The sequence below is a fragment of the Drosophila virilis genome, chromosome 3, assembly GCF_030788295.1.
Source record: "Drosophila virilis strain 15010-1051.87 chromosome 3, Dvir_AGI_RSII-ME, whole genome shotgun sequence".
Taxonomy (NCBI): domain Eukaryota; kingdom Metazoa; phylum Arthropoda; class Insecta; order Diptera; family Drosophilidae; genus Drosophila; species Drosophila virilis.
This window is the reverse complement of record NC_091545.1, coordinates 17905182-17931863: the sequence shown is the minus strand read 5'-3', so window position 1 is coordinate 17931863 and position 26682 is coordinate 17905182. Positions and strand designations below refer to the sequence as shown.

The 26682-nt window shown below is 41.7% G+C and overlaps 3 protein-coding genes across 9 annotated transcripts in view; 2 read left to right on the top strand and 1 right to left on the bottom strand.

Moving 5' to 3' along the window:
• Window positions 1–22587, bottom strand: part of Dscam2 (Down syndrome cell adhesion molecule 2) — a 28121-nt gene extending 5534 nt beyond the window's left edge. For 3 of the 7 annotated variants that reach the window (XM_070207923.1, XM_032434555.2, XM_015175895.3), the window contains exons 1-18: window positions 21915–22586; window positions 17221–17553; window positions 16955–17116; window positions 16013–16159; window positions 15766–15883; window positions 14205–14653; window positions 13969–14113; window positions 9744–9895; window positions 8026–8298; window positions 7193–7480; window positions 3315–3434; window positions 3059–3232; window positions 2846–2996; window positions 2506–2786; window positions 1960–2448; window positions 586–1902; window positions 230–517; window positions 48–170 (exon numbers count right to left, since the gene is read on the bottom strand). In XM_070207923.1, the coding sequence (XP_070064024.1) occupies window positions 48–170; window positions 230–517; window positions 586–1902; window positions 1960–2448; window positions 2506–2786; window positions 2846–2996; window positions 3059–3232; window positions 3315–3434; window positions 7193–7480; window positions 8026–8298; window positions 9744–9895; window positions 13969–14113; window positions 14205–14653; window positions 15766–15883; window positions 16013–16159; window positions 16955–17116; window positions 17221–17553; window positions 21915–21963 (5059 nt within the window). In that variant the 5' untranslated portion in view covers window positions 21964–22586. Of the gene's footprint in view, window positions 1–47; window positions 171–229; window positions 518–585; window positions 1903–1959; window positions 2449–2505; window positions 2787–2845; window positions 2997–3058; window positions 3233–3314; window positions 3435–6351; window positions 6637–7192; window positions 7481–8025; window positions 8299–9743; window positions 9896–13968; window positions 14114–14204; window positions 14654–15765; window positions 15884–16012; window positions 16160–16954; window positions 17117–17220; window positions 17554–21914 lie in introns of all 7 variants that reach the window. The other 4 variants (XM_032434557.2, XM_070207924.1, XM_032434556.2 and 1 more) reach the window with 2 other exon arrangements.
• A 1328-nt stretch (window positions 22588–23915) lies between these two features.
• Window positions 23916–25174, top strand: LOC6623767 (uncharacterized). The gene is made up of 2 exons (XM_070207878.1): window positions 23916–24023; window positions 24707–25174. Exons 1-2 carry the CDS (start codon window positions 23916–23918, stop codon window positions 25172–25174), a joined length of 576 nt encoding a protein of 191 aa, XP_070063979.1.
• A 318-nt stretch (window positions 25175–25492) lies between these two features.
• LOC26530682 (uncharacterized) lies at window positions 25493–26122 on the top strand. Its single transcript, XM_015176149.1, has 3 exons — window positions 25493–25558; window positions 25655–25774; window positions 25910–26122. The coding sequence occupies exons 1-3, from the start codon at window positions 25493–25495 to the stop codon at window positions 26120–26122; spliced, it is 399 nt and encodes a 132-aa protein (XP_015031635.1).
• The last annotated feature ends 560 nt before the right edge of the window (window positions 26123–26682 follow it).

Sequence of the window (26682 nt, the reverse complement as noted above, 5' to 3'; positions counted from 1 at the left end):
CCCAGGCTTAGACCCTTGTCCAAACAACCGATTGAACAGTCGCTTACCCGGAATTTTATCATTGTTCTGCATGGAAACCTTGTGTATGGTAGCATAGTAGCGTTCACGCTGCGCTGCCTCAGAGTTGGCGCGATTCTCGAGCGATTCCTTTTGTATATGATTGCTTTGTTCTGCAGCAGGCAAGGAACTCATAAGCATTTAGATGCAAACTACACTAAGGAGTACTTACTGTGCCGATAGCAAATGATAACCAAGGCTATGGTACATATCATGCCGGAGACAGCAGCAATGCTGGGAACAAGCAGATTCACATTGCCATAGAAGACACTCGGACCCCGTTGACCGCGCTGCACAATCTCTGGAGGTGGCGGGTCGCCATTCTTGGTGAGCGTAACGAAGCTGAACTCGGCCTGCGACACGCCCGCCACATTGTGCGCCTCCATGCGCAGCTGATAGAGCGTTGATGGTTGCAAATTGGAGATGACCACACGCCGTTGGGGCTTCAGAGCATTGGAAACTGAGATAGCCAATGAAATGTCATCAATATTATCCTATTAAACTTTTAAAATGTGAATTCTAGCTCACCTAAAATCCACTCTTTGTCGGGATCATCTGTCACCGCACGATACTGGAGCACAAAGTACATTAGAGGGCAGCCATTGTCCGGCCAGGTGTGCAGGCGTATTAGCACGGATGTGGAGTTAGGAGCCAGTAAACTTGTCGTCGCCGGCATGCCGGGCGCCTGGCCTTGAGTGCGCACGTGCAGCATGATACTTGCTGGGGAGCTGCCGACCTTGTTGTGGGCAGTCAGATGTATCTGATAGGTGCTGCCGCAAACCAGACCCTTCAGCTCATGACTGGAGGCGTGTCGCGAGAGCTGCATCTCATCCGTGTTGCCTGTGGCACGCCGATAGAATAAAGTGTATCCTGTGATCGGGGCGTTGCCAGTGAAGCCGCACTTCCAGTGCATTAGAATGCTGCTCGAGGTGGCACTGGTTACATAAAGCACAGGGGCTGAGGGTGGCACCTGCACGAGCAGCATGTGCGTAAGACGATCCGTGCCTATGCCATTGTCCACCTGGCAGCTGTAGTTGCCACTGTCGGCTAGCTGCAGGCTCGAGATGATCAGGTCGCCAGTGTCCAGCAGCTGTGAGTTGTGCAGGCCGCCTTGACGCAGTGCCACGTCCGATTTGAACCACTCACGCTTGGGCTTGCCCACAGCAGTACAGGGCAGGGTTACTGTAGAGCGCCAGGGACGCACCATAGAACCTCCGAAAGATATAATTCTGGCCGGCACCCGATTGGTTGTAATCTGTGAGGCAACGCGTGAGCTCTTACCCTCACCCACGCGTGTTGATGCTGTCACCCAGAACTGATACTCCATGTGGGGATGCAGATTCTTCGCCTCGTAGTAGGCCTGCTGTGAGGGCAGACTGCGTTTCTCGTTGTTGAGCTCCTCGCGGCCATTGACAACGCGGGTGTAGAGGCTGTACTTAGTAATGACACCGTTCGGCTCGTTCGGAGGCAGCCATGACACATAAAGCGACTGCGGTGAACTGACAACCACTTTAATATCAGACGGTGCCTCAGGCACATCCTCCTCGGTGTGGCAAAATAGTGGCTTGGAGAGGGCGCCATCACCCATGCGTGTGTGTGCCAATACCTGAATGCTGTAATTAGTATACTTGCGCAGTCCAGTAAGCACAGTTGTCAATGCAGTGGTCTTTCGCGACTCAACCTCATCCTTGTTGGGCACTATGTCATCAATGATGGGCTCAAAGATAAGCTTGTAACCCTGCAGCAGTCCATTCGTATGATAAATTGGTGGCGGCTGCCAAGAAACTTGAAGCGATTGGGACGTCAAGGCGGCACAGCGAACATCCTCTGGCGCACGGCTAGGAACTGTAGAAACAAAATTGATTAAACGGAGCTCAAGAGATCAGAATTCTGTTGACTTACCGTCTTCCATGGTCTGCGCTGCAGTTGGCTCTGATAGCGGACCTGGGCCAACCTGATTGAAGGCCTGCACCACAATATTATAACGCGCAAATTTGGAAAGTCCACTGAGCAGCAACTCCCCGTTTCCGCCTTCACCATCACCCGAAACGGAGGTAAAGTTGTAGGCAGTATTGCCCGAGCTGGCCAGCTTATAACCCACATTATAGCCTTGTATATCGCCATGCCGTAGCTCCGGCAGTGGAGCTACCCAGCTAATCAACAGCTCCGTGGAGGAGAGCGGACGTGCAGAGAGATTCAAAGGCGGCCCAGCGGGACGTTGTGGCTCTGTGCGTACAATCAGCTCCTGACTTGGTGCACTGCGACCTGCATTGCCCTCAGCTATGACCCTGAAAGCATACCGCGTCGCTGGCTTCAGATTTTCAATTAATGCATTAAAGCTGGGCGGATCTTTGACTTCCACATGCTGCCACTGGTCGATGAAGAGTACAGCTAAAAATAAATTGGGTCAATTAAGCATTCATTACAACCCGTTGTCATTAAACTTACGATCTGCCTCGCGGTACTCCACTATGTACTTAGACACATCGCCCGAACTGACCGCCTTGGGCTGCCATTTGAGGTTCACAGAGCGGCTGCTTATCATGGCCGCCTCCAAAACGCTAGGTGGCTGTGGTGGCTCCTGCACTTGCAACTGGACCAGCTGCTGATCATTCCCATAGAGGTTGCTGGCACGGCAAAAATACGGACCACTATCTGTGGCATCCACAGTGCGTATCTGCAGCTCTGCTGAAACGCCATCTGGAGTGGCCTCCTGCTTGACCGATATTCTGTTTGGAGGGATAAAGATTGACAAGTCAATTCATTGGCATTGGCTCACTGCACTCACTTGTAATTGGTAGATGGATTCAGTGTATTCTTGCCCGACCGCATCCACACAATGTTGATCGGCTTGTCGCCGCTGACAGCGCACTGCAGCAGCGCCGTGTCGCCCTTTTTGACGGTAACCGAGCGTGAGGTGGAGGAGAAGTAAGGTGAGGCTGCAAAACATAACAAAAAATGTAGTTAACAATTACACGACGCATCGCCTTGTGGTACTCACAATTAACTTTCAGCTGTATGACCTTTCCAATACCCGTGCCAATGCCGTTGTTCGCCTGGCACAAATAGAATCCCTCGCGATCCTCCTTAACATGCTGCAGCAGCATCGAGCCATTCCCTAGCAGCTTGGTGAAGGGACGTTCCCGAACTTCTTCATACTCGCCAGATTTGCTGCCTGTTAAAAAATTAAGAGAAAATAATTTGTTGATTTAAAATACGCTTTTAACCATAAATCAGGCTATATATTAATTTCTGACCTGTCGCCTTTTTCCACACAATGCTGGGCGTCGGCACGCCCTGTGCCTGACAATGCAACATGATGTGACGATTGCGTTCCACATTTGCATCGGCGGGCTCGACAATCCAACGTGGCGGCACTACAGGACGTATGAATGATATTAAAAATGGTCAATTTGCGCAGAGCTATTAAAGAGGATTAAAATTAAAATCTCTAGGATATACAGAAAGGATATCATTTAGAAAGAAAGAGAGAGAGAGAGAGATAGAGACAGACAGAGAGGAAAGTGAAGATATTTGGCAAAGTAAAAACGGCAAAATAAACTTTTGTGACTATTTAAATCGGTTGAGAGTAAAAGAAAGATTTTTGTAGCGTATAGAAAACGTTTCAACTAATGTACAGTTGGGCTTTTCATATTTTGCTTATAAATGTAACAAAAAGATTTTATGCAACTTAATCAAAATGGAATTAATTTAAAAAGTCGATGCTTTTATAACGGATGTTTAAACTTTCATAAGATCCGTGAGTAAAACTCATTTATGAGGTTGGTTGTTGTGCAAGGATTTTTTAGTCATATTTAAATTAGTTTTTATTATTATAGTTGTTCTCTTTGTTATTTGATTTTTGCCCACGCTCTGCGGCTCGCTGTTTCGCTGTTTGTTGTACAACAAAATTACAAAAAAATTGCCTCTCGTTGGCGCGTAAATTATATGACAAAGGCATGCCAAAAACGTATTGGAAAATATTTGCATTAAAATTATATTGCAACATAAAATACAGAAATCTTTTATATGCACGATTATATGTGTTGAATAATAAAGCACGCAGATGGAAATAAAAAAATGTATATTGCACAAAACAAAAACCAAATAGGCTTTCAATAATTAGGTTTCAAAAGCATGTGCCACGCCCCAAGCAAAAAAGCATCGCTGCGCACAATTTCATTTCAATTATGTATAAGGCCAATAATTGCTTATTTGAATCGCATTTAATAGCCAGCCTTTTGCTTGTCAGGCCATAATTGTGAAATTAAAAAAAAAAAAAAAACAAATTAAATGTTCACAATAAAGAAAATTAACAGCATTAATTAAAAAGCATTTTGTGGTTTTGTATGGATTGGTACTCTTGTGTTGCACATAAAGCGGGTTTTGGAAATACGGCAGCGCGTTGGTTAATAGCGACTAGTTGGAAAAATCTTTGCACACAACAGCAGCCTGGGTGATTGGACATTAAAAATAAATCAAATCAATGCACACGCGTGTTCCTGAATTAGTTTTCACCTACTTTTCGCCATGCGCGACAAGAGAATGTTTCCTTTCCGGATAGATTATAGGTGCTTAAATGTTTATTTAAGCTTGGCGAAATCGGGGTGAAAACAGTTTCAGAAACCAGCTGCGCTTAAGAACAGATCAGAGAGCAAGCAAATCATAAATAAACAAACTTAAAATACATTTTACTAGCACTATGCGCATGCAGTTGGCAGATGGCAGCTGGCATAAAAAAAGGAGGCAATTTATGTACGCTAACATGCAAAAAACAAAAGCAAATAAATGGAACGTGCAAAATACTCTGCTGCTGCCACAACATGTCATTCCTATGGAACATTCATTCTCAACTACATTAGCAAATACTGCGAAGCTTTAAATTTATATATTGTTTGTAATTTGGTTTCATTGTACATTTTGGTTCTGCAAAAAATATGCTTTTGCATTTTGTTAGCAGCATAAAAAAGGTCCTCGCACACACACACACACACACACAAGCATGGGTAGAGAAAATGCCCGTCACACACAAACACACACACACACACACCGAGCATAGCAGCGTGTAAGCAGTTAAACAGAGCCCAAAACCAATTTGAAGCATAAGCAGCGCATCTTCTGTGGATTTATAGCTGTCTCTGCATTTTTCAGTTAGTTTAGATTTTTGTTAATTAAGCACAGCACATTTATAGCTAAGGCTTAGCCATTCAAGTTTTTTACGAGATATTAAGTTTCTTGTGGGGATCGGCAAACAGCAGCCGTTGTGCGCTAAGTTTTGAAGCTGCATGTCAAAAAAAAAGGATATAACAAAAATGGGAACAAAAATATTTATGCATTGTATTCTATACACAACGATAGAGATGGTAAAAAAAAAAGGTAAGCGAATAAGCAAATTAATCTTAAGCCAGCTTTGTTTTCTTAATCATGTTTGAGCATTTCTTATAAATAAAAATTATCGCTTATTGTGAATTATGTGCGCTTTTCCAATGTATGTGTATAATACGAGCTCTTGTGCAAATGATAAGGATAAACCTCTTTTCTCAAAGAAATTAAACAGCATTTAAATAAATGATTTCTTAAAAGAGCAACATTCTTCTTTTGAAAAGCGCATTTCAACAACGACAGGCCGTTGTATATAAACTCTATAGTTATTCATAAAAAGCGGCAGAAATTATATAAGCAACTTATCAAAATATAATTTCGTAGTTAATTTTCTTGTTATTATGTGTGTAAATACTTAAATTTATATGATAATTTTGCAGTTTTGTTTACGAAGCGAATAAGAAGCAGTGCAGTTTATGAGGTTACCTGGTGAAACTGTTGTCAAAAAAACCCACAGCGTGCCAAAGCGTCTTAAGGGTATAAGGATTCGTATAAATAATTTCATGGGTGTTTAAAGCAGGGCAATTCCTGACATTCGTTTTAGTAGGGGGTTTTGTTTTTATATTAATTTTTTTTTGTTTTGGTAGAGTGAAAGCGTCAAAAACAAAGCACCATTTGCTAAAAGCAAGAGTTAGGCAACGTTCAGTTACGTTTTAGCTTGTAGGACACATTACAAGCATCAAAAAGTTTATTTCTTAGAAATAAAATGAATAAAATGAAAAACTCAAAACCATTAAGAAGCGCTTTTCTTGAATACATCAGCGAGAAAGCAAAAATTATTATTATTTAGGGGCAATCGTGAAAATTTGAGTTAATTAAGTTCCTGTTATGTGTGTTAAATGCGGCAAGTGTGTTGGTATATGTGTATAGTTTGGTGTTGTTTGTGTTATGGGTTGTAACCTAGTACGCTACCTTTGACCTGCAACAGAGCGGTATACTTGATCTCAGCTGCCGGATTCTTAGCCACGCACGTATATTCGCCGGAATGCGTGGCCGACAGCGAGGGAATGCTCAGCAGCGAGCTATACTGATCTAGCATGGTGACATTGGCACCCAGCAGCTCGGGCAGCGGCTCGCCATCTTTAAGCCAGATCAGCTTCAATGGCGCATCACCGCGGGAGACACCACAAACAGTGCGAGTGCGCATACCCTCGGCCAGGCCATCCTGAAAGGCGAACGGTTCTATGATCGGCGGTACTGCAAGAAGGAAAGAGCAACCAGAAACGTTAAGAAATGTCACTGCAAACACCCACACACCCTTTGACTGATGTCGTTGTTTTCGTCGAAGTTCACGATGTCGATCCCACGCTGAGCTGCTGTTTGCGGTTTCCTAATTGAATTAATCTAGATCTCACTTATTATATACATACATACATACATACATATACATATACATATGTACAACTAAACCTTCGCAGTTTTGTTAAAGGATTGTTAAACTCTACGAAATAGTACTTTACTTAGTTGTACAAACATTCCAAAAGTTGAAGTGAAAGTGGTTTAAAAAGATAAACGATATGTTAAATAACAATATTGAATAACTAAATGCCGTTTTGTTAACATAATTTACAGGTGAATAAAGATTATTGCAGGACAAGTGAAATTTCTTTTGTCGATTTTTTGTGATGTTGTTGATAACATTAAACAAAGTGCATACGAAAAAACGCATTCTACTTTTAACTAAAGATCATTATTTAAATAAGTATATTGTATATGTTTGTGTAAACGTGTATTCGGAAACTCGTTTCTTTACCATTGACCAAAAGCGCCTGTGAGTTTTCCACCTCCGCCGCCGAGTTGCGCACCACACACGAATAGTTACCCGTGTGATCGCTGCCCAGATTGTCAATGACCAGAATGCTATTATACTGATCCACCTGCTTGACGGACATATGCTGTGTGGGATCGATGGGGCGGCCGTCTTTGCGCCAATTGATGGTCAACGGCAAGTCGCCCTTGACCACGGAGCAGGTCAGCGAGGCGCGGTCGCCCATATTTAGTTGCAGTATGGATGTTTGAAAGGGACTTAGACGCGGTGGCACTGAAAGTGGTTTTGTCAAGGCAAACGTAAGTAAAAAGTGGGAAAAGCACCCTGCGCTGAGCCAGCAATCGGTGAAATTACAAAAAGTTTGGCCCACTTCTCTGCATCGCAAGGGCAAAAATTCAAAAAGGGTTACAAATTATGAACATTTAATTAACGTCGCGCTTCATTAGCACGCGAACTCGTTAATTAAAACAAAAAAAATAACAACAAAAAGCAAAGAAAGGGTCGCTGGATTGGTCGCTGACTCGTACTCCTTCACACTTTGGCTCGTTTGTTTAAATTTAAAACTTTTAAGCTTGGATTATTGCGCATATTTAATTAGGGTATAAGCAAAGGCAGGGAACTCGAAAAATAAGTATAAAGGCAAAATCAAAACCTAAGCCATCATCCTATGTACTTAGTTTGCTGTAAATAATTAAAATTTAATTTTCACTTGGCGTCCTTTTTTTTTTATTTTGTTGTGTCCCTTGCCATCGTTGCTGTCGCTGTGAAGAAAACAGGCCAAATGGCCGACAATTGGTAGTTCATAAATATATACTAACCTATGACCGTCACCTCGCCACTGCGACGGGCGCTGTGACCCTGTTTGTTACGGGCCCAGCACGTGTAGACACCCGAGTCTGTGTGCTTCTGCACCGGACTGATGGTCAGCGAGCCATCTGGCTGCACACGCTGGCGTATATCATCGGGCAGCTCGCGTCCGCCGCGCTCCCAGTGTATCTCCTCGATGGGATAACCGGCCACCGGACATTTCAGATTCAATGTCTCACCCGAGACAGCGGTCACCTTCGGTATGAGGCGTATGTAGGGCAAACCTAGGGAGAAAACGGTTGACAAATTTAAGTGCTTAACAGATTTGTGCACACGTTGCTCATTTAATAATGCAGCTAAAATGTAAGGCAAACAGCAAATATAACAACAAACAAAAAGGTTGAAGCAGGAAGCGAAAAGGAAAGGCAGGAAGCAGCGTACAATGTAATATGCATATCCTGGCAGCCAGGGACAGACTCTGTGCGATGCCGCCGAAACACTTTTCGTTGTGCCCCTCCAAAATGCGGAAGGAAACAATGCAGCAAATGCCGCCTGCCAGCAACAACAACTTATACAGCCACCGTTGTTGTTGTAGTTGTTGTGCTGTGGCTGCGGGTTGTGCTTGTAGATTTCTGCGGAGTATGCATAATTTTCGAGCATGTCATACGAGTGCGCTTTGGTGTCGCTGTCTGTGTCTGGTAAGGGCGAGATTTTTGTAATCACCACCATTACCAAGTCGCGCAATCAGCGACAAAGCGTGGGTTCCAACAAGATAAACGTTGCTGTGAGATATTTGCATTGCTTAAGCTTTAACAGCGTTTCTGGCTTGTCTCATTTTCGTAACCATGCAGATTAAGATTGTGTTTGCATAGGATAATTGAATGTTCATTAATGAAATCTCGGTATTTATGTGTAATACTGTTTTGCTAATTGTGCAAAAAAGTATTATGCTTATATATAATATTTGGCAAATGAAAAAATAATTATTTAATATAGTTAGTTATACAAAAACCATATAGGTTCCAAAATGATAGCAGATTTTTTATTTTTATCTGCGAGCTTAGCAATTTCGTAAGCTTAATTTTACCCGTACCTTTCCTTTTCTGTATAAGTTCTATTGGAAAAAATTGTTCGAAATTAAATCTTATTTAAGCACCGGCATATCGAAAATTTGCAAAGTGCTTGCAAGGGTATCTAGTGTTCGGCATGGCGAAAAAAACTTATTCTTTTTTGTTTAACTTTAAGCGCAAACATATATGCCGCACTTTTTTTGCTACGGCTTTTATTTTGCTTGTGTTTCCCTCTGCTTGGCAACGCCATTTTGTTTGCTCGGCGACACAAAAATATTTGATTTTTTACAAAAACAAGGTAGACGAGGCCCTCAGCGAGCACCGCACTCGAGTATGTGTGTGCTTGTGTAAGTGTATGTGCCTTGAACAACACTTTAGAGCTGCAAAGTAAACTGCAGTCAGAGACAAAGATAGACAAGGTAGGAGAACGGAACGAAGAGGTAGAAACATGGCGAAAGTGTTGTGAAACGAAATCGAGCAAAAGTAGGCAACAGAAAATCACCAAAAACAGAGACTTACAAAAAAAAAAAAAAAACAACAAAACAAAAGCTCACAGAACTGAAAAACATTTAAGTGCATGTGTAAAGTAGCTGTTTACATACACAGACAAACACATGCATATGGTGGGGCCGTTTGTGTTTTGTGAATGTAGCACATACCATAAATATTCAAGCGAGCCGCATGCTCCACACGACCCGCACGATTCTCAGCTATGCAGGAATATTCACCGCCATCCTCGACCATGACATGGCTTATGTTAACATGACTAATTACATCTCCATGCACGGTGATGTATTGTCCGATCATAAATCTGTGGAAAAGAAGACAGAAAAATACCATAAAACACATACATTAATACCAAAAGCATTTGCGTGGCCCGCGCGTGGTATGCGCAATGCGATATGCATTTTAGATTTGTTTTTATTTTTTGCATTTTTAAGCGCTCAGGCCAGGGGCATTAACGAGCAACTACATGCATGTTAGTAAGTGTACGAGAGCATGTACACGAACACATATTTGTACACACTCAACAAGGCGCATCTCATATGCAGGCAGGCTGACCCAAATCCTTTGGCTGTGGGCTTCATTTGTTTTCGACACAACACGGCGTATACGTAACATTGTATTATTTAGCTGTAATGAAGGCTGTCCACATGTCAGATTGTCGTTCTGTCAAGCTGCCAAGCTTAGCATAGTTTCAACCCCGTTTTCAATGTCATGTGCCACGCCCATAAGTAGCAGTAGGAGCAGCAACAACAGCGAAAATGCCATCAGATACGAGCTCAACTTAATGCGGCCGTTACGCTGCTATTGCAAATAATGAAAAAAGGATTTTATGAGCACTCAAGCTGGCATTAAGTCTGTTTGTTTGCATGCCGTCTGCTTAGCGTCTTATTGGCAAAGACATTAATTACAGCAAACCGTGTTACGAATACGCCATGTGGCACACAGACAGGCAGAGCTGCCACATGCACATACATGTGATACCCATCCTTACAGCACACAAGCGGCTTTGTGGCGTCTCATTGTTAAACGGAGCATCTCGGCAAGCGGCTCATTAGTTTGTGGGCGAGGCGCTAGCTACATTTCAATTGGCATTAGAGTTACAGCAGGAAAAGTAATTACAATTTTAATTAACTTTTGCAGCTGCCTTGGCAGGGCTTGTGCATTCACATTGGCCCACTGCTCGTAAATGCACTTTCCTGGACGCTGATTTCCCCAGAAAGTGGCAAAGTCAACCAAAAAACTTGGCGGCTGGCGGTTGGCACTTTATGAAGTGGCCCACAAGTCGCGCGACGCTTGTTAAAACCAACAACTGTAGTTAAACGAAAATGAAGCTGCTCAAAACTCAGACGCACACACATTCATATTTACACATACACTTATATGCTCAGCCATGGACATGGCTGCTAACTGCAACACTTGAGCGCATTGAAACAATGCCACGACAAAATTGCAACAAAGTTGCACATATCCGCACATGGCAGGACGAGCGCTACCCGGCATCATCCCACCATAGAGTGGCAGCTTAAGCGCCATTACAAAACTTTAAGCGAAAGCGTGTGTGTGCTTGTTTGTGTAAGGTATAGGGGATTCTATATGTCGGGCCAAGGGGCAGGACAGGCTGTGGCATAAAGCGCTTTGCTTGCAACAAAATAAACCTAATAGTTTGGCGCGGCTTTTGTATGCTGTTTTAGTTGATTGCTGTGTAAGTCTGAGTGTGTGTTTTTTCTTGTGTAGGTAGGTGGCTTGATTTGGACGGAAAAAAATTGTTGCAGCTGCAACTTAAAATTCAGTGCGAACAGAAAAACTTTGTCTGCAAACTTACAAAATTATGAATTTCAATTTGTATAAACAGAGCTTCCACTTGGCGTAACGTGCTAAGAGTATAATGGATTACAGCTAATAAGACTGACTTTTTATATACTTTTGTAGATCACAAATAAAGCCAATTAAATATTTAAGGCAATTAGATTCACGATAATGTAATCAGGAAATCCTTCATCTATTTTTGGTTAATAGCACGTTGTGACAGGGAATAGTTAATGCTTTTAATATTGTGCAACACAAAACAACTGCACTAACTTTAGTGACCCTTGCAAGTGGCAGACAAATCCTTTGCTTATTAAATTAATTCGTACAACTTTCTATTTGGGCCGCACTTAACGCTGAATTATTCAAGCCAAAATTACACACACTTCTTCAAGAATGCCTGCAGCTGTAGACAAGCGCATCATGCGCACACATGCCACAAGCAGGCACCCTGAGCAAGCGGCACCGCCTTCGATGTTGCCACATGCCACATGCCGCAGACAAACTTTTCCAAATGGCGTAAAATGAGCGTTTGAGTGTTACGTTACCTCGTGCGCGCAATCATTTAATTTCCGCCCCAAGGCGTCTACTTCAGCTCCGGCTCCTCGCTGAGCCCCGTCATTGACTGCCTGGCTGCCTGCCTGCCTGCCTGCCTGCCTGCCTGTCTGCTCTACTCGTGCCAATCTCTCTGTCTGTCAGTCTGTTTGCCTGGCTGTCTGTGTGGCTGTCTGCGTGTGTATTAAATAAATACAGTTACCAAGTTGATATACCTTTAAACCGAATACTGTAAACCACTTAAAACTCGGCAATTACAACAAGCAATGTTAGCAACGGAATGTATGCAGTACTGCCGAGCACTTACAAATTAGGTTGCCAGCCCCTCAAACACTCCGCTTCACTGCAGTATAATGCCTAATGGCATTATTTGACAAAATTGTGTTGCTTAAATAACTTTTAAATTAAAGCCACGGGCAACAGGACCAAGTATCTGCAAGTTTTTGAACAAATTTCTGCACTGGCCACTCGAAAATACTTGTAATCAATTTGTGCCTTGTGGTCAGCCAAACTCTACACAAGCTGGACGTATTCAAATGAGGGACAAGGAAAAAAGAGCTGAACACTTTAATAAAGCAAATTCATGACAAAGTCGTGATAAACTTTCCGTTGACAGTCTCAAGCGTTTTACATATATAATTTTTTTTTCAATTTATTTTATCTGCACTTTATGCATAGTAAGCCAAAGTGTGGCATATGCTGCTGACAAAATGTACGGTTCAAGTAAAGGAGACAGCAACGTTAAATACGCATTTTTATTCAAACATTTTTATCAAATATTGATAAGTTTCTAATTCATAAAACAACAATGAAAACGCGCCTTAATTAAAAGTCATTTGATGTTACGTCTAAAACAAGTTATGCACATGTACAGAAATTCTCCGAGACATGATTTACGACATAAAACGACTATATTATATCTTGTAAGTCTTTCATAAATTGCAATTTTGAAATGAGTCATTTCATGGTGGCCCTCAGGTCAGCATGTGCCATAAGTTTTAATTAAAATACAGCAGCTGCAACACTGGGCAACAATAAAGTGCAGTTGGTAGCTAAAACGCTGCTATGATTTTTTATTGGTCTGCAAAAAGAGCAAGCCAAATGACAGCCAAAGTCAATGCTAATAAAAAGAAGTAGATCTTTTTTTTAATCAACAACAGAAGTCAACAGTCGACGGTCAACAGACCAACTTTGACTTGCAAATCATTACAGACGTAACTCAAACAATTAGTGGCAGCTGCCAACAAACTGCAAATGAAGTGCAGACTGCAAGAAGTTGAAAAATCAGTAGTAGAACTCAAATGAAATGCCAACGACAATGTCAAAGCAGCATCATCAAAGCCAGACCCCTCACCAACAGGATTGCGACTGCGTGGTTCGAACGGGAGTGGCAGGTTAGGGGTTAGAGGTTGTAGCAGAGGCCCCCAATCAATTGATGTGCTGTTGCATTTTATTTGTTTGTGCCAAACAAGCGAACTATTGCACAGCTTGACTGTTAAATGCAAATGTCAATGTCATTAAAGAGCCACTGAGAATTTAATAAGCAGTCGCCAGATGGCAGTTGCCGCATTTGGCTCTTGGCCAAACTAAAAATGTAATTAAATGCGTTAGGCAAACAACACACTTGCCAAGCCTTAATTAACAAATAGAAAGGCAAAGTCAAAACCTTGGCCAGACACAAGAGTGGGCTACACCAAGTCTTTAGACTGTGCCTGTGGCTGCGCCCCTCCACAGAGTGAATGAACGCTGAAGCCGGCGCCGAGCCGCCCACTCGGTAGGCATGGCAGTCGGCAGTCGGCAGCCACTTTCTATACGTGCGATGTTTTAAAAGCCAAATGCTAAAAAAAAAAGATGTAAAGAGAAAAAATATACACAACGAGCGCAATAAATGCAGCTTCCGTCGCATTTTTATTTTTTTGCAAAGCCACCCGCAGAGTTGGCAATAGCCGAGCATACTCCGCAGCGGCCCCGCCGCCCAGTGCGCTTGCAGAGCCCGTTTTCAACAAGTTCAATTACCTTCCGTTTGATGGCAGCGGAAATCCGTCCAATGTCCATGAAATTTGCGGCGTTGGATTGCCGGCTGCAGAGCATTTGAGACTTACAGCTGGTCCCGGCTGCAGCGTCTGCTCAATGAAGCTATAGAGCAGCACTGGTGGAGCATCTGTAAGACCAATGTGGTTGCGGATATTCATATAAATATTTTAGCTGCAATTACTTGGCAGCTCCTCGTTTTTTTGGTCACTGCTACTTACCGCCCAGCTGGAGCTCAGCAGTGGCCTGAAATGTATCGCCCTCGGGCCGTCGCACCACACACTGGTACATGCCGCGATTCTCACGACTCACGCGGGGCACCACCAGCGTATCCTCGATGCGACCGGATGAAGGTAGCTGCCGTCCGTCCTTGTACCAGAGTATATTCTGCATGCCAACGGGGCTGCCATTGCTGGTCACCAGGCAGCGAAACTCGGCCGTGCCCCCCATATGCACACTGAGCACATTCGGCGAGATTTCCACTTGAATGGGCGTGGCCACCGTGAGCCGCAATTCGGCACTGGCCTCGCCACCCACATTGCTGGCTGTACACTTGTAAACGCCCGAATCTTCGCCTGTCACGGCCTCAATGGCCAGTATGGGGCCCAGGAGTCGCACCCGTGGACCGCTTAGAACGGGCAGCGGGCCGGCACCATTTTGAGTATACCAGCTGCAAAGAGTACACAAAATAGCACAGATACATATTTTTCATAAGTATTTGCATTTTTATCGTTAACAACTAAACACTTAAAGAGTGTGCACTTTAAGATATTCTCACTTTTCTATTAGTACTTATTCATTCAAAAATTCAATATTTCAAGCAAAACATATTGGATACTGCCCACCATTTAAATGTTTTAAATGCATTTTATTCACAACAAATACAAGTTCAGGTCCTTCGTATTTCATTTCTGAACAATGCCGGTTGTACACACCTACCCCGCTCCCTATTCTGGATTGTTTTATCTACTCTCGCTTTGTTTAATGTTGCATTAATCCCAATGGTTGGCTCATTTGCCAATGTCTCCGTCGCTGTCTACCCGCCAGTCTCCCGGCTTTATTAATTATGAAATGGCTACAGTTTTATTTTCTATCTCTTTTTTTTGTGTTTTATTTGCTACTCAGCAATCTATCCATCTATCCGCCTGTGGTTTGGCTTCCCACATAGATTCTTTTGTTTCGCGTTTACAGTCTGGCATTGTATCTCGGAAATTTGCCCCCGCTTCCGCTCTCGGCTCACCGCTGCCGAGCTGCAAAAGTTTTTTATTACTTGTCTGCTTATCAAAGCGTAATTATGTGTGCACATGTGTGCTACACCTACCGCCAGACAGCCTCCCTGGCTCCTGAACAACTACGTACATCTATATCTGTCCCATTGTCTTTAATTCAACACACGCACACAAATTACGCAAGCTCACCGTTAGCTACCGCAGAGCGTCGAGTTGATAGTTTAACTTTAAGGTAGGCAACGCACTAACTTCATATTTTAATTAACGTTCTGTAGTTGGCAACTCTCTCGACACATTTTACACAATCACTGGCCATGTTCCAACGCCGGCTCTATTTATGTGGTTGACAGCGCTAAACGCTTACATATTTAATGCATGTGTTTGTGTGTGTGCTTGAGTGTGTGTCTTTCTGTAGGTGTGAATCTATATACGTTCCAATTAACTCACACCACGGCATCACACAAAAGCAATGCTGTCAACGTCAAAAGTTTCGCCAGTAATGTGTCTAGCTGGCTGGCAGTGCCATCGATTTTATGCCCTGCATGGTACCTACCTATATTCAGGCGAAGGGCAACCCTGTGCCACGCATAACAGCACCGCGCCCTCATCCTGCGATACCTGCACATGAGATGTGTGCTCCACAACGCTCGGCGATATAATGCCGCGATGCGCTGTATGAGTAGAGATTGACATTGGTTAGTCTTTGAGTTAGTTCTCTGTCGTTGTGTATCTGTGTGCATGTATGCATGTGTACTTGTGTCTCTGTCTAAGAAATCTGTTACTGTGCTTGGTTCACTCACAATTAATACGCAATCGTGTGGGCGAGCTGACAACAACCTGACGGGTTAGCCGATGCATGCTGCGACAACGGAAGGATTGAGACTCATCGCTCTCTTGCAGATTGTGAATGAGCAGCTCGCCAGTGGGCAGTAAATGGAATTTACCATCTGAAAAAGAAGAAAGTAAATACTCTTCATTAAGACAGTGTTGCCCCAAACAACGTAAACAGTTTCCTACATTTATCGTATTTGCGTTACGAAATTTCGGTCACATATCATCTATCAAGAAAATTACAAGTCTGTACAAACTAAGTCTTTATTTGGAATAATAAGGAAATATACCCTAAGAAAAGAAAAATGCAATTTGATTAATAATTTAAAGAAACTTTAAAATGTGGAAAATAAAAAGCTTTTAAAAAGCAGTCTAGAATTAATATGCCTATCATAAAGTTTATGTATTTTATGTATATAAAAGAAACTGTAAGATACAATTCACTTTGAAAAGATGCATCCCTAAGCGCCTGCCAAAGGCTTAACTGCTTATCATTGCTCAAAGTTGCACCTTCGTTGGGGCAGGGTTAAGGAAAGTTAAAAGCTCTTCTCAAATTGCCAAAGGACAATGTTAATTATGCATCAAAGCACAGGGCAAAACACACACGCATACTTACATACACACTCACACACATGTGCACGCACACACACACACACACACACACACGTACTAATATATGGCCAAAGCAACGACAGTTAAGCAGGCAAATATGTGAGGCAAATACTGAAAACAAACAATGCACTTTGTTGGCTTGGTAAGCCGCTACAGGGACAAGGATGCAGACGAGGGCCGAGGCTGCAACTTCAGCTGAAGCTCCTGCCGCTGCCACGTCAGCAGCAGACATGTAGACAGTGAGCCAGATAGACGTTGCAAGTATGCACACCCCATGCCCTTTTGCCACCATTACTTACCGCCTTGCAGCGAGGGGTAGATGTAGATAGCGGGTTCATGAACCCACGAGACCACTCGTACCAATTCCTTGACAAACGTGGGCACCACACAACGCAAAATGGCAGTGCAGCCGCGCGAAGCGGATAATACCTCCACATCCACTTTGTAGGCCTGTGCCACGACTGCCACAAAAAGAAAAAAAAATACAAGAAATGTAAAAATACAAAAATATACAAATATATATTGTGCATTTCGGCTGACTATTTGGCTGGCCCCAAAAACTTACCCGCCCGCACTTGCACATCACGCGACACAATGCGGCCTACGGAATTGCTGGCAATGCAGCGATATATCGTATTATGTATATCCTGATGATAGGCAGCCGCGGCGAAGGGCATCAGCACGAGTGTGCCATTACGGAGGACACGACGCACGCCATGAATCTCCGTAACCGCCGTGCCATCCGCATGCACCCAATCGATCGTTGGCTGTGGACTGCCCGAGGCGGAGCAATCCAGCCAGCCGCCGGATGAATTGGAGAACTCAACGCGACCCGGAGGTTCCATGACAAAGCCGGGACCACGCAGATGTGTTTCAAAGGGTTCGCTAATCGTTGCATCTGGAAAGTCAATAAGAAAACAAATATATAAGCTGCATATATTAAATTGTTTTCAATACATATAAATTATTATCTTAGTGTAATAAATAGAGCCATTTATTTGCATGGCTGAGCTTGCTCAAACGAAGCACACTTTAATAATCGAAATAAATCTCAAAAATGCATTCAACAAGGGAAATTAAACACAAATATCTTAAAGGGTAATTAAATTGTTGGCATAAGCAAATATGGAATTCCATTTAAATATGCATATTTTTATTTGGTTACTCAAAGCTCCATTTAACTGCATTGAACTGTACTCCTTTAATGGGTACTTAAATTTTTGTGTATTTCATCTCCCAAGCTTTTCATTTAAGTCCATTTCAATAGGCTTTCTTACTTTCGTCCCGCTTTGCAAACAGATTTTGCCTTATCTTAAATTAGAATAACATTTTTGTCTATGGCTTGAGTGTACTTTTTTTTTAATATACATGCATACTCGTATATTTTTGTATATAGACATATATATGTTGCTATGTATATCTAAAATTGACATTTCGCTTCAAATTCCACATGAATACGCCTCGGCTGTCAGTGCCATCCAAGCAGCTCTCCCTGCGGCGCTGTGCAAATCCTTGCAACTCGTTCAAGCCTGGTACTAGGAGCCTCTTACTCCGCCCTGCCTTCTCTGCTCGCTCGGCTGCGCCGTACCGCCAAGTCATTGTGTCTGCAATTAGAGTTGTTTTTGTTCTTTTTGCTTTTGTATATTTTTGTTCTTGTTGCTCCTGTTGTTGTTGTTGTGCCTGTCCAGGCGCTTTTTGTTTTATGCTTGGCATCATGGATTTTTATGTAACTTCTTTCTGGATTCATTTTTCTGCTCGTCTATGGTCTCCGGTCTCTGGCCGTGTTCGTTTCATTTCGCTTTCCCCGCTGATTTCATGGCTCCCGCTGCTTGGGCCGAGCGGGACGAGGCCTCTGTCAGGCCATAAAATTATTGCAAGTATGTCTTGAGTACGCTTGGCACTCGGTATATTTTTTTTCGGATAGAAAGGGTATGTTTTACGAGCATGTGCCGCAAAGCACACTCACATGTGAGCGGGAGTGTGTATGTGTGTATACATCCACTTGTAGGTTTTTTTATTCTTTCCTGTAAAAACAAAGAGTCTGCGCTGCGAGCGCTGCTGTGCGTGTGTTCTGTTGTTCCTGTTGTATATATGTTTTATCCCGAAGCCAGTACGTCTTCTTCTTCTTCTATTTCTTCGACTTTTCCAACATTAACATCTTCCTATTTGCGCACCTTATTCCTGCGGCTAATGCGACGAACTCAACTCTCACGCGATTAGTTTCAGTCAGTTGTGCTACATTTGGGGTTATGCGGATTTCATGCCTAAGCCATGAAAGATTTTTAGACTTTTGGGCTTGTGTATGGCACATAAAGAATCAGCTTACGTTCAGAATTCCCGCTACAGGATAGCTCCATCCATTTTATATTATTAGAGAAGAAAACTTTGCAAAGACCTCTTCATTAAATTTATAAAAAAAGTGTTTACGTAGGCTGGTATCCAATGTTGACTACTAATTTGCAAGCACCTAGATCAAAAATGGGTTTTATATTAACAAATTTTAAAGCTGTTGCCATTTAGCAAAATGTAAAACTGGATGCCAGTTCGTTGCACTCCCACAGCTGCAACAGCACAGCACGGCTGTTGGCTTCTCCACCTCAATTCCACAGCGCTTTTCTTCGCATTTCCGCTCGTTTTTTTCATCGCACATTTCCACTGGCTTTCATTTGGAATGTGTATTTCTCATCAACTTGGCGATAACGTTGCGACTTGAGGGGTTGTTTTGCGAGGCGTCTCAGACCATTTTTTTTTTTTTTGTGGATTATGCCCTTTTGGCACTTTTTGAAATTATTTTTTTCCTTTGAGCGAGTGCGAATGAGTGAGTCTGTTCGTCGGACTGTCTGCCCTCGCAAGCTCGCAGCTCTGTATTTATAATGCTGCAGGCATAATGTATATAACCGTAAGAGCCGGTTGAAATAGTGCTGCCTTCTGAGGTTTTCGCATGAGCTGACAACAAGAAAACGTACACACTTTTAGTTTCCAAATCGCATTAAAGCTGAACTACAAATACTTTAAGTGACTTTCAAGGCATCGGAAATACTTAGATCAGATGCTGCCACTTGGTAATGGCTACGCACCGGAAATAATGGGCCTTGCCTTTTGCGCAATCAACCTAAAAGACAGGAAATTCAATTTTTATGCTCTAAAACAAGCAAACGAAACGTCAACAACATACAAGCTCGCGCCCACACAATTGTAGAAATGTGTATTTCCAAGTAAATATTGTTGCCGCAAAAGGTTGAAAGAACTTAAAACGTTTACAGACCAACGCGCACTGAGCAACAACAATAATAACAACGGCAACAGTAATAATTGTAAATTCATTTTTTATATTGGAGCAACTCGAAAGCTTAAACATGGCCCTAAGCCCATTTAAAGCCAGAGTGCACACAAGCCAACCTCGGTGAAGCAAAGCCTAAACGGCAACGAAATGTGAAAATATTGCGCAAATTGTTTCTCGTGGAATAATAAGTAACAATAAAAGTACAAATATTGCCAAATACAAATATTGACGAAGCTACTATGCGTTCACAAAAAGATATTTTTGATTTACCAAAAACAGAAGCTGATCTATTAAATTTATGAAATATGCCAGAAATATGCCAAAAGCACCAAACCTATTTTATCATAATATCTTTAACCAAAATACCAATTGGAGAGAAAACGTAGTAAATACGATCTTTAGATATTTGTTTATTCAATAAATAAAGATGTGTTAATTTTGATTGTGATTTACTTTCATAGAAAGGGCACTTGCTAGCCTATATAAGCCGAAAACAGTTTATATACAATTATTTTAGGATCATTTTTCTTTTCAATTTTATAGCCAGCTTACTGGCCCCTGCCTAGGAGCATCATTAATCCTACCAATTTAAAGCTTTTGTCACAAAAGATTTAAAGTACAATCAATCTAAGTGTGCAACAGCCCATTTTGAGCCCAACACAAATAATTCATAATTTCGTTGTTTCCACGTTAAGGGTGAAGCACTTTTTGGGTTAAATTGGGTTGGATTGTGTTGGGCTTAATCGAATTTTTGTTGTTCTTGGTGCTGATTTTATGCAGCGCATTATATTTTATGTTTATTTTTATCCGCATGAAAATGAAATAACAACGTAAAAAATGTGAGCGCCCCTTAGACATTGAACAACAATTTCATTTGCATATTTTTCATTTGGTTCAACCTCAGCTAGAGTGCGAAATCCTACTATGTATATGTATTCATGGAATATAAAATATCTGTATGGCATTTTAGTAATTTTTCCTGGAATAAATATGTGCGTCAGTTGTTATTGCCGTAGCCATCATAAAATGAAAACACCCAGCTAGGCAATGAAAATTGGAAAATATCAAATTTCCAAAAGCCTCTTGCCATAAAGTGTATGTGCTTGTGTTAACAGTTTGATGGGTCTGCTGTGGTTCGATCGAGTGCTCTGACTCTGTTTCTGACACATTTCATTAGTCCGCTATGCACACACAGCCCGCCACACACCAAAATGTTGTGGTATAAATTGACGCCTGGATTTTTATCATAAGGCAATTTCTTATTATGTATACGCATTTTGCGCGTTTGCTGGTTTAGTTCTTGTTGTTACGACCGTCATTTTATGGGCTTGCCTATATCATAACGTGGCTAAATCATTTGCACTCAGTGCGTAGTGCAAAATACTCAGCCATAAATTATGCTAACACCTCTCTGAAATCGCTTGTATTCATATATGCTATTAAGATTTATGTGCGTGCTTGTCTTACATCTTTGCCTCATGTTGCAAAAATTGTTGTAATTCGTGTGCTTGAAACTATGAAGCTATGCGGACCAAAAATTAAAGCTTAACCTTAAGGCTTAACCGGACCAAAAATTATATATATTATAAACAGAGTATAGAATATATTTTGGCCACACATAATTTGTACATATTTAGCTGAAATAAATAAATTAGGGTACACCAATTTAATCGAAGAGTTTGCTTTCCTATAATTCGTAATTCGCGTTAAATCTTCAAAAATCCCTTTGAGCCTAAGCGCCTTTTAGAATAATAAGTTTTCGAGAGCATAAAAAGGAAAACATGCCGTCAGCTGTTGATGGGCATACCAAAATACATTCTTGCACACGTTCAAGCACACACAAGAATGCCAAGTTAAAATCTAAGCATACTTTGCGGCGCGTGCCTAGCGATTCGGCTAAGTAGGGATGGTAGCAAGGCTTAAGAGTTTGTTAAGAGTAAGAGAGAAAAGTGAGAGAGAGATGGAGTTGCACCTACCGAACCTGAGCAGCAAACAAATCACAAAAAGGCGGCTACTAATCCACATGCTTTCCGGTTTCCTGTTTTGATTTTGACTTTACTTTTTGTTTGTTTGTTTTTCGTGTGTTTTGTTTTGATATTTTTGGCTTGGCGAAAATTGCTTCTTGGTTCACACAACAATTTGTTGAGCAATTTTGATTCGAATTGTGTAGCACTCTTCTAGCGAATTTACATTATAGAAACTTGCTTTTAATTGTTGTTGCTTGGCACCATTTTAAAAGGAATTTCTAACACTATTAAATGCTGATCATTTGTTAATTTGTTTAAGTTAGCGACAGCCGGCACACTCCGAGCACAAAGGCGCGCGCTCACACAACCTCACTCAACACTTCTGTCCAGGCAACTGCACGCGTGCAAGGATTCGAATTGACTGCGATGCCTGTTCCGCAAACGAGCCTGTCAAGCTCTACTCTGCGATTCTCTGGTTCTGTACTCTCTTTAGTGTGCTCTTTGGTGGCGCCTATTCACCACACTTGTAAAGCCACCGCCACTTGAACTCGCACTCGAACCGCTCGCACTCAAAGCACAGCACAGCACTCACTTACAGTATTCACTACACACTCAGCTGCCGCATTTTATCAACCGCCAGAGCCAGAGCCAGAGCCGTGCGTATCCTACGAGCCTCGAAAAGCAACTGACTTGAAGACCGCTCGGCGTTTGCCACCGCTTTGGTGTTTCCGCTTTGCAGTGCAGTTGGCAGCACTGCAAGCTCGGCGCATGCGCCCCGCACAATGTTGTCTGTGGTTAGGCACGAATACGAAGCGGAACAGAGGTCCAGTTTGAGGTGGGGGTGGCCAAACAGCTGTGCTCACTGGGTGTATGTTTACACTAGGTGGTCAACCAGGCCGCTAGGGGCATTGGGCAAATGCCGTCTTCCATGGGTGAGCGTTTGAAATGATTTAATTGTTGTGCTGCTGTTTGATGCCACATATTTGCACATAACCCTTCGTGTTTACGAAAAATTCCAAAAGTTCTGAGTTAAGCCAATTCTCAACATTCATACTGTTTGGGCTGAGACACAGAATTAACTTGAATTTATGGAGCTCTAAGAAGCATAATAATTTGCAGGGTCGGCCCAAAAGCCTAGAATATTAAATAAATCTGTGCTTAATTTGAAACCTGTGCGGACATATTTATGATCTCATAATTTATTTGCATAATTTACTTGACATTAGGCAAACAATTTCACACTTTAAGCACTGCGGTCGCGCATAAATATTGCCTGCTTTGGTACGGGACGCGGCTAATGAGCATCAAGGGAAATTATGTGTAGTGTGTAGGAAAAACCATAGCAAATGGTTGCCAAATGTTGCTGGGTGCCAAAAAAAAAAAAAGATAATTACTTAGCCTAAAAGCATGCGGCATATAATTTTGTTTTTGTATTCTTTATATTCTGCTGGCCAATTTGGGCGCGTGAATGCGTAAAAAGCTTCAGAATAAGAGTTCGCATCACAATCAGAATGAGAAAAAAAAAGGAAAGCCGCAACAACAGCATTGCCTGCCGTTGACACACATTGGGTACGCCAAGGACAAGCAACAAAACATCAGCCGCAACGGCAACAACAACAATAAAACATAAGCCAAAACGTGTTTGTTTGCCAAATTTATTGTCGGACCCGCTCACATTTCCCACAGCAACCAACATACAACAGCAGCCCGGCCAACAAATGAACGTGTATATACATGTGTGAGAGCGTGTGTGTATCTATCTGGTTGCTTGTATGTGTGCCTGTCAGTGAGTGCGTGTCGGTGTTGTTACTAATGACAACGAAGCCGCGTCGCGCATCAACGAACGACACCAGAAAGTCATTGACTCATTGAGTTTCCCTGTGTGCGATAACAACCGCCAATGCCACGCCCCCGCGCCCCCACAACAGCTCACTTACCACTGCAACACTCGTTGGCTTCGGCAGCGTTAGCTTGTTTGTTTGCTAGGTGGTTGGTTGTCTGGTTGGTCGGATGGCTGCGTGTCTGCACGTAGCCAACATCAACAGCACTAAAACCAGCACCAACAACAACAACGACAACAACAGCATCAATAGGCACTGCGTCTGCTGTAACGTTATGGTCATGATTATGTAGTGGCTGCTGCACTTACTCCATCATCATTAGACATTGTCAGGTGGCACTACATTGCGTTGGCACTTTGGGACATTCGCCCGTGCCAAAAACAGGGAGACCCAACGAGCTGGCAAACTAAGACGAAAGCTTGACTCGATGGCCAAACGGCCAGCGACAAAATGAGTATAAATATTGGTTTGAACTCATTCTGTCTTACTATATATGGATAGATCATTCGCATTTAATATTAATAACTTTTTAATTGATCGTGTAAGTTGTTGTTGCTCGGCTCGAAGCTTGGTAATTGATGTTAAATAACGTTAATTGCTGAATAGTTTTGAAATTGCTCTTAGATTCAAAATATTATTATATTATTTATGCAAGCTAATTAAAAAGCTTTATTCAAAGCATTAGCAACTAATGGTCCTACAACTGCTTATCTCTTTATGACTTTATAAATATTTGTAACATTCATTTGGTTGGATGGTTGGGCACAATATTTTGTATTTTGTATATTGTACTGTAGTATTGTCAGCTACTTAAAGAAAAGCAGTTTACAGTTTAGCATGTGTCCACTTTTGGCTTATTTTTTGTGGATGTTACTGGCACTCGCAGTTGAGTCGAAGGAAAGAGTAAGGACGCCTTAAGTGCAGAGTTTCGTTGTTCTTTAACCTATCATTATTGAATAGGTAGCTGTGCAAGGCAAGCGGAAATTAATTTTGGTATCTGTGCAGACTTCCTGTGATCATGATTTTGTGGAATATTTCCGACAAGTGCCCAATCAAGATATACTATATACTTTTCGAGTTGTTAAAACAGCTCCATCATTCACAATCACCATTATCATGCGCAATGTGAAGTCCCAGAGAATAATGTACAAGATCAAAAACTTGGATGGCTGTGAGTTTTTGAAAAACCAGCTAATGAACAAAGTGCTTTCTCGGACTTACCGCGCTTTACTTGTAAACAACACCTTCTTCAAGTGCCCGATCGAGCCAAAGGTTTACTTTCTAAAAAATTTGACAGAAGCCATGATAGTGCCGAGCATTCATCCCGCTGGCTATTATCAACTTAGCATGCGAGTTCAGATGTCACAAAGTTCAGCACCTTTTGTTATGGAGATTCTCTGGAAGTATAAAATAGTATTTTTTAAGTAATAATTTGGAAAATGTTATATAATAAAATAATATTGAAAAAAGGATTTATTTGAAAATTAATTGGCGTTTTAAGAATACTTGGTTACTCAATATGAATATGCGAGTTTTATATGTTTTCTTCTTTGCCAATTTATTCGTGGTTAATGAGCCATTGCAAAAAAGCGATTAACAACACATAGAAATTATATCTAAATGACTTTATAATATAATTTATTTCGATCCATTTTCGGATACAAATGTAGTGTACTCAAAATAATCATAAGAAATTATATTCATTCCCATCCAACAATCGACAGTTGGTAGTAAGCATTTATAAGAATGTTCCTGATTTGGCTATACCTACTCAGCACCTTACCTATACTTTTAGTTGAATCCAAAGATGAGGTACGTAAGCATTTAAAAAAGGATTCTCGCTTCTGTTTTGCCTACTTAGTACCATAGCCAAATATCTGCTTACCCATATGTAACATTTTTTAATAGAGCTTCGGGCGTGGCAAAGTGAAGGTGTTGTTCGAATCACTGCAAACCAACTGTGATCACGATATTGTAGAGTACTTCCACAAATCGCCCGACGTAGAAACCCTCTACACTTTTCGGGTGGTAAAGCCGGCGCCTTCTTTTTCTATTAGCATAGTTTTGCGTGCTGTGGCGTCTCATCGAATTATGTACAGGCTTAAAAACTTAGACGGCTGTCAGTTTATCAGTAATCCAATAATGAATAAAGTGTTTGCTCAGGTCTTTAACGCAATTATTGTGAATAATACCATCAATGGCTGCCCCATCCAGCCAAAGGTTTACTTCCTTAAGAATATGGCTGATCCGAAAATAATTCCAACATTTCATCCCATTGGCCGTTACCAAACAAATGTTCGCATTCACATGTCACAGAGTCCAGGACCCTACGTAATGGAAGTTATTTGGAGGTACAACGTAGTAAATGTAAAGTAATCGCAAAGCCACATAATAATATTGTATTATGCTAGACTTTGTATGAAGTAAAATTAAATAATTTATGATTGAAATGTACAGATACACAAGCATTATATCAATTTCATAGGGATCTTGATTACACTCTCTGTTGAAATATATATAAATATGTGATAGTAAATGTATACGAGGAGAAATTATTTTCTTCAATTAAACAAGCAAATGGATTTGGAAACGATTAGTCGGGAATTGAATATTAATTCATGAACTTAATTATTTAGCATTTTAAGAATACTACTCAATATTAATATGCAATATGAAAAGATAATTATTAACGATATACCTTTATAAAATCTATATTTAAAAACGTTTTTTCCCTGCCCTGCTTTAATGGCACATCTACCGCTGGCTAGTGGACACCAAGGCTGCTGTCTGCAGCCTGAAGCTTGAAAACTGCCAACCCAATTCTATAAATCTACATAACTATTATGATGCTGGTTAGTATTAAAAACAATAACGGCAGGGACGATAGCTATAGGTATAGCTATGACTATGTCCGTCATATTTCTAACAATGCGTTG

What these genes read in the sequence shown, in the direction of transcription:
- LOC6623767 (XM_070207878.1), top strand. Translation starts at nt 23,916, where the DNA reads ATGGCTGCGTGTCTGCACGTAGCCAACATCAACAGCACTAAAACCAGC. An exon ending in GCGTCTGCTGTAACGTTATG is followed by an intron (nt 24,024 to 24,706) that starts GTCATGATTATG and finishes ATTATTGAATAG; the next exon opens with GTAGCTGTGCAAGGCAAGCG.
- LOC26530682 (XM_015176149.1), top strand. Translation starts at nt 25,493, where the DNA reads ATGTTCCTGATTTGGCTATACCTACTCAGCACCTTACCTATACTTTTA. An exon ending in TAGTTGAATCCAAAGATGAG is followed by an intron (nt 25,559 to 25,654) that starts GTACGTAAGCAT and finishes ATTTTTTAATAG; the next exon opens with AGCTTCGGGCGTGGCAAAGT. An exon ending in CCCTCTACACTTTTCGGGTG is followed by an intron (nt 25,775 to 25,909) that starts GTAAAGCCGGCG and finishes GTGTTTGCTCAG; the next exon opens with GTCTTTAACGCAATTATTGT.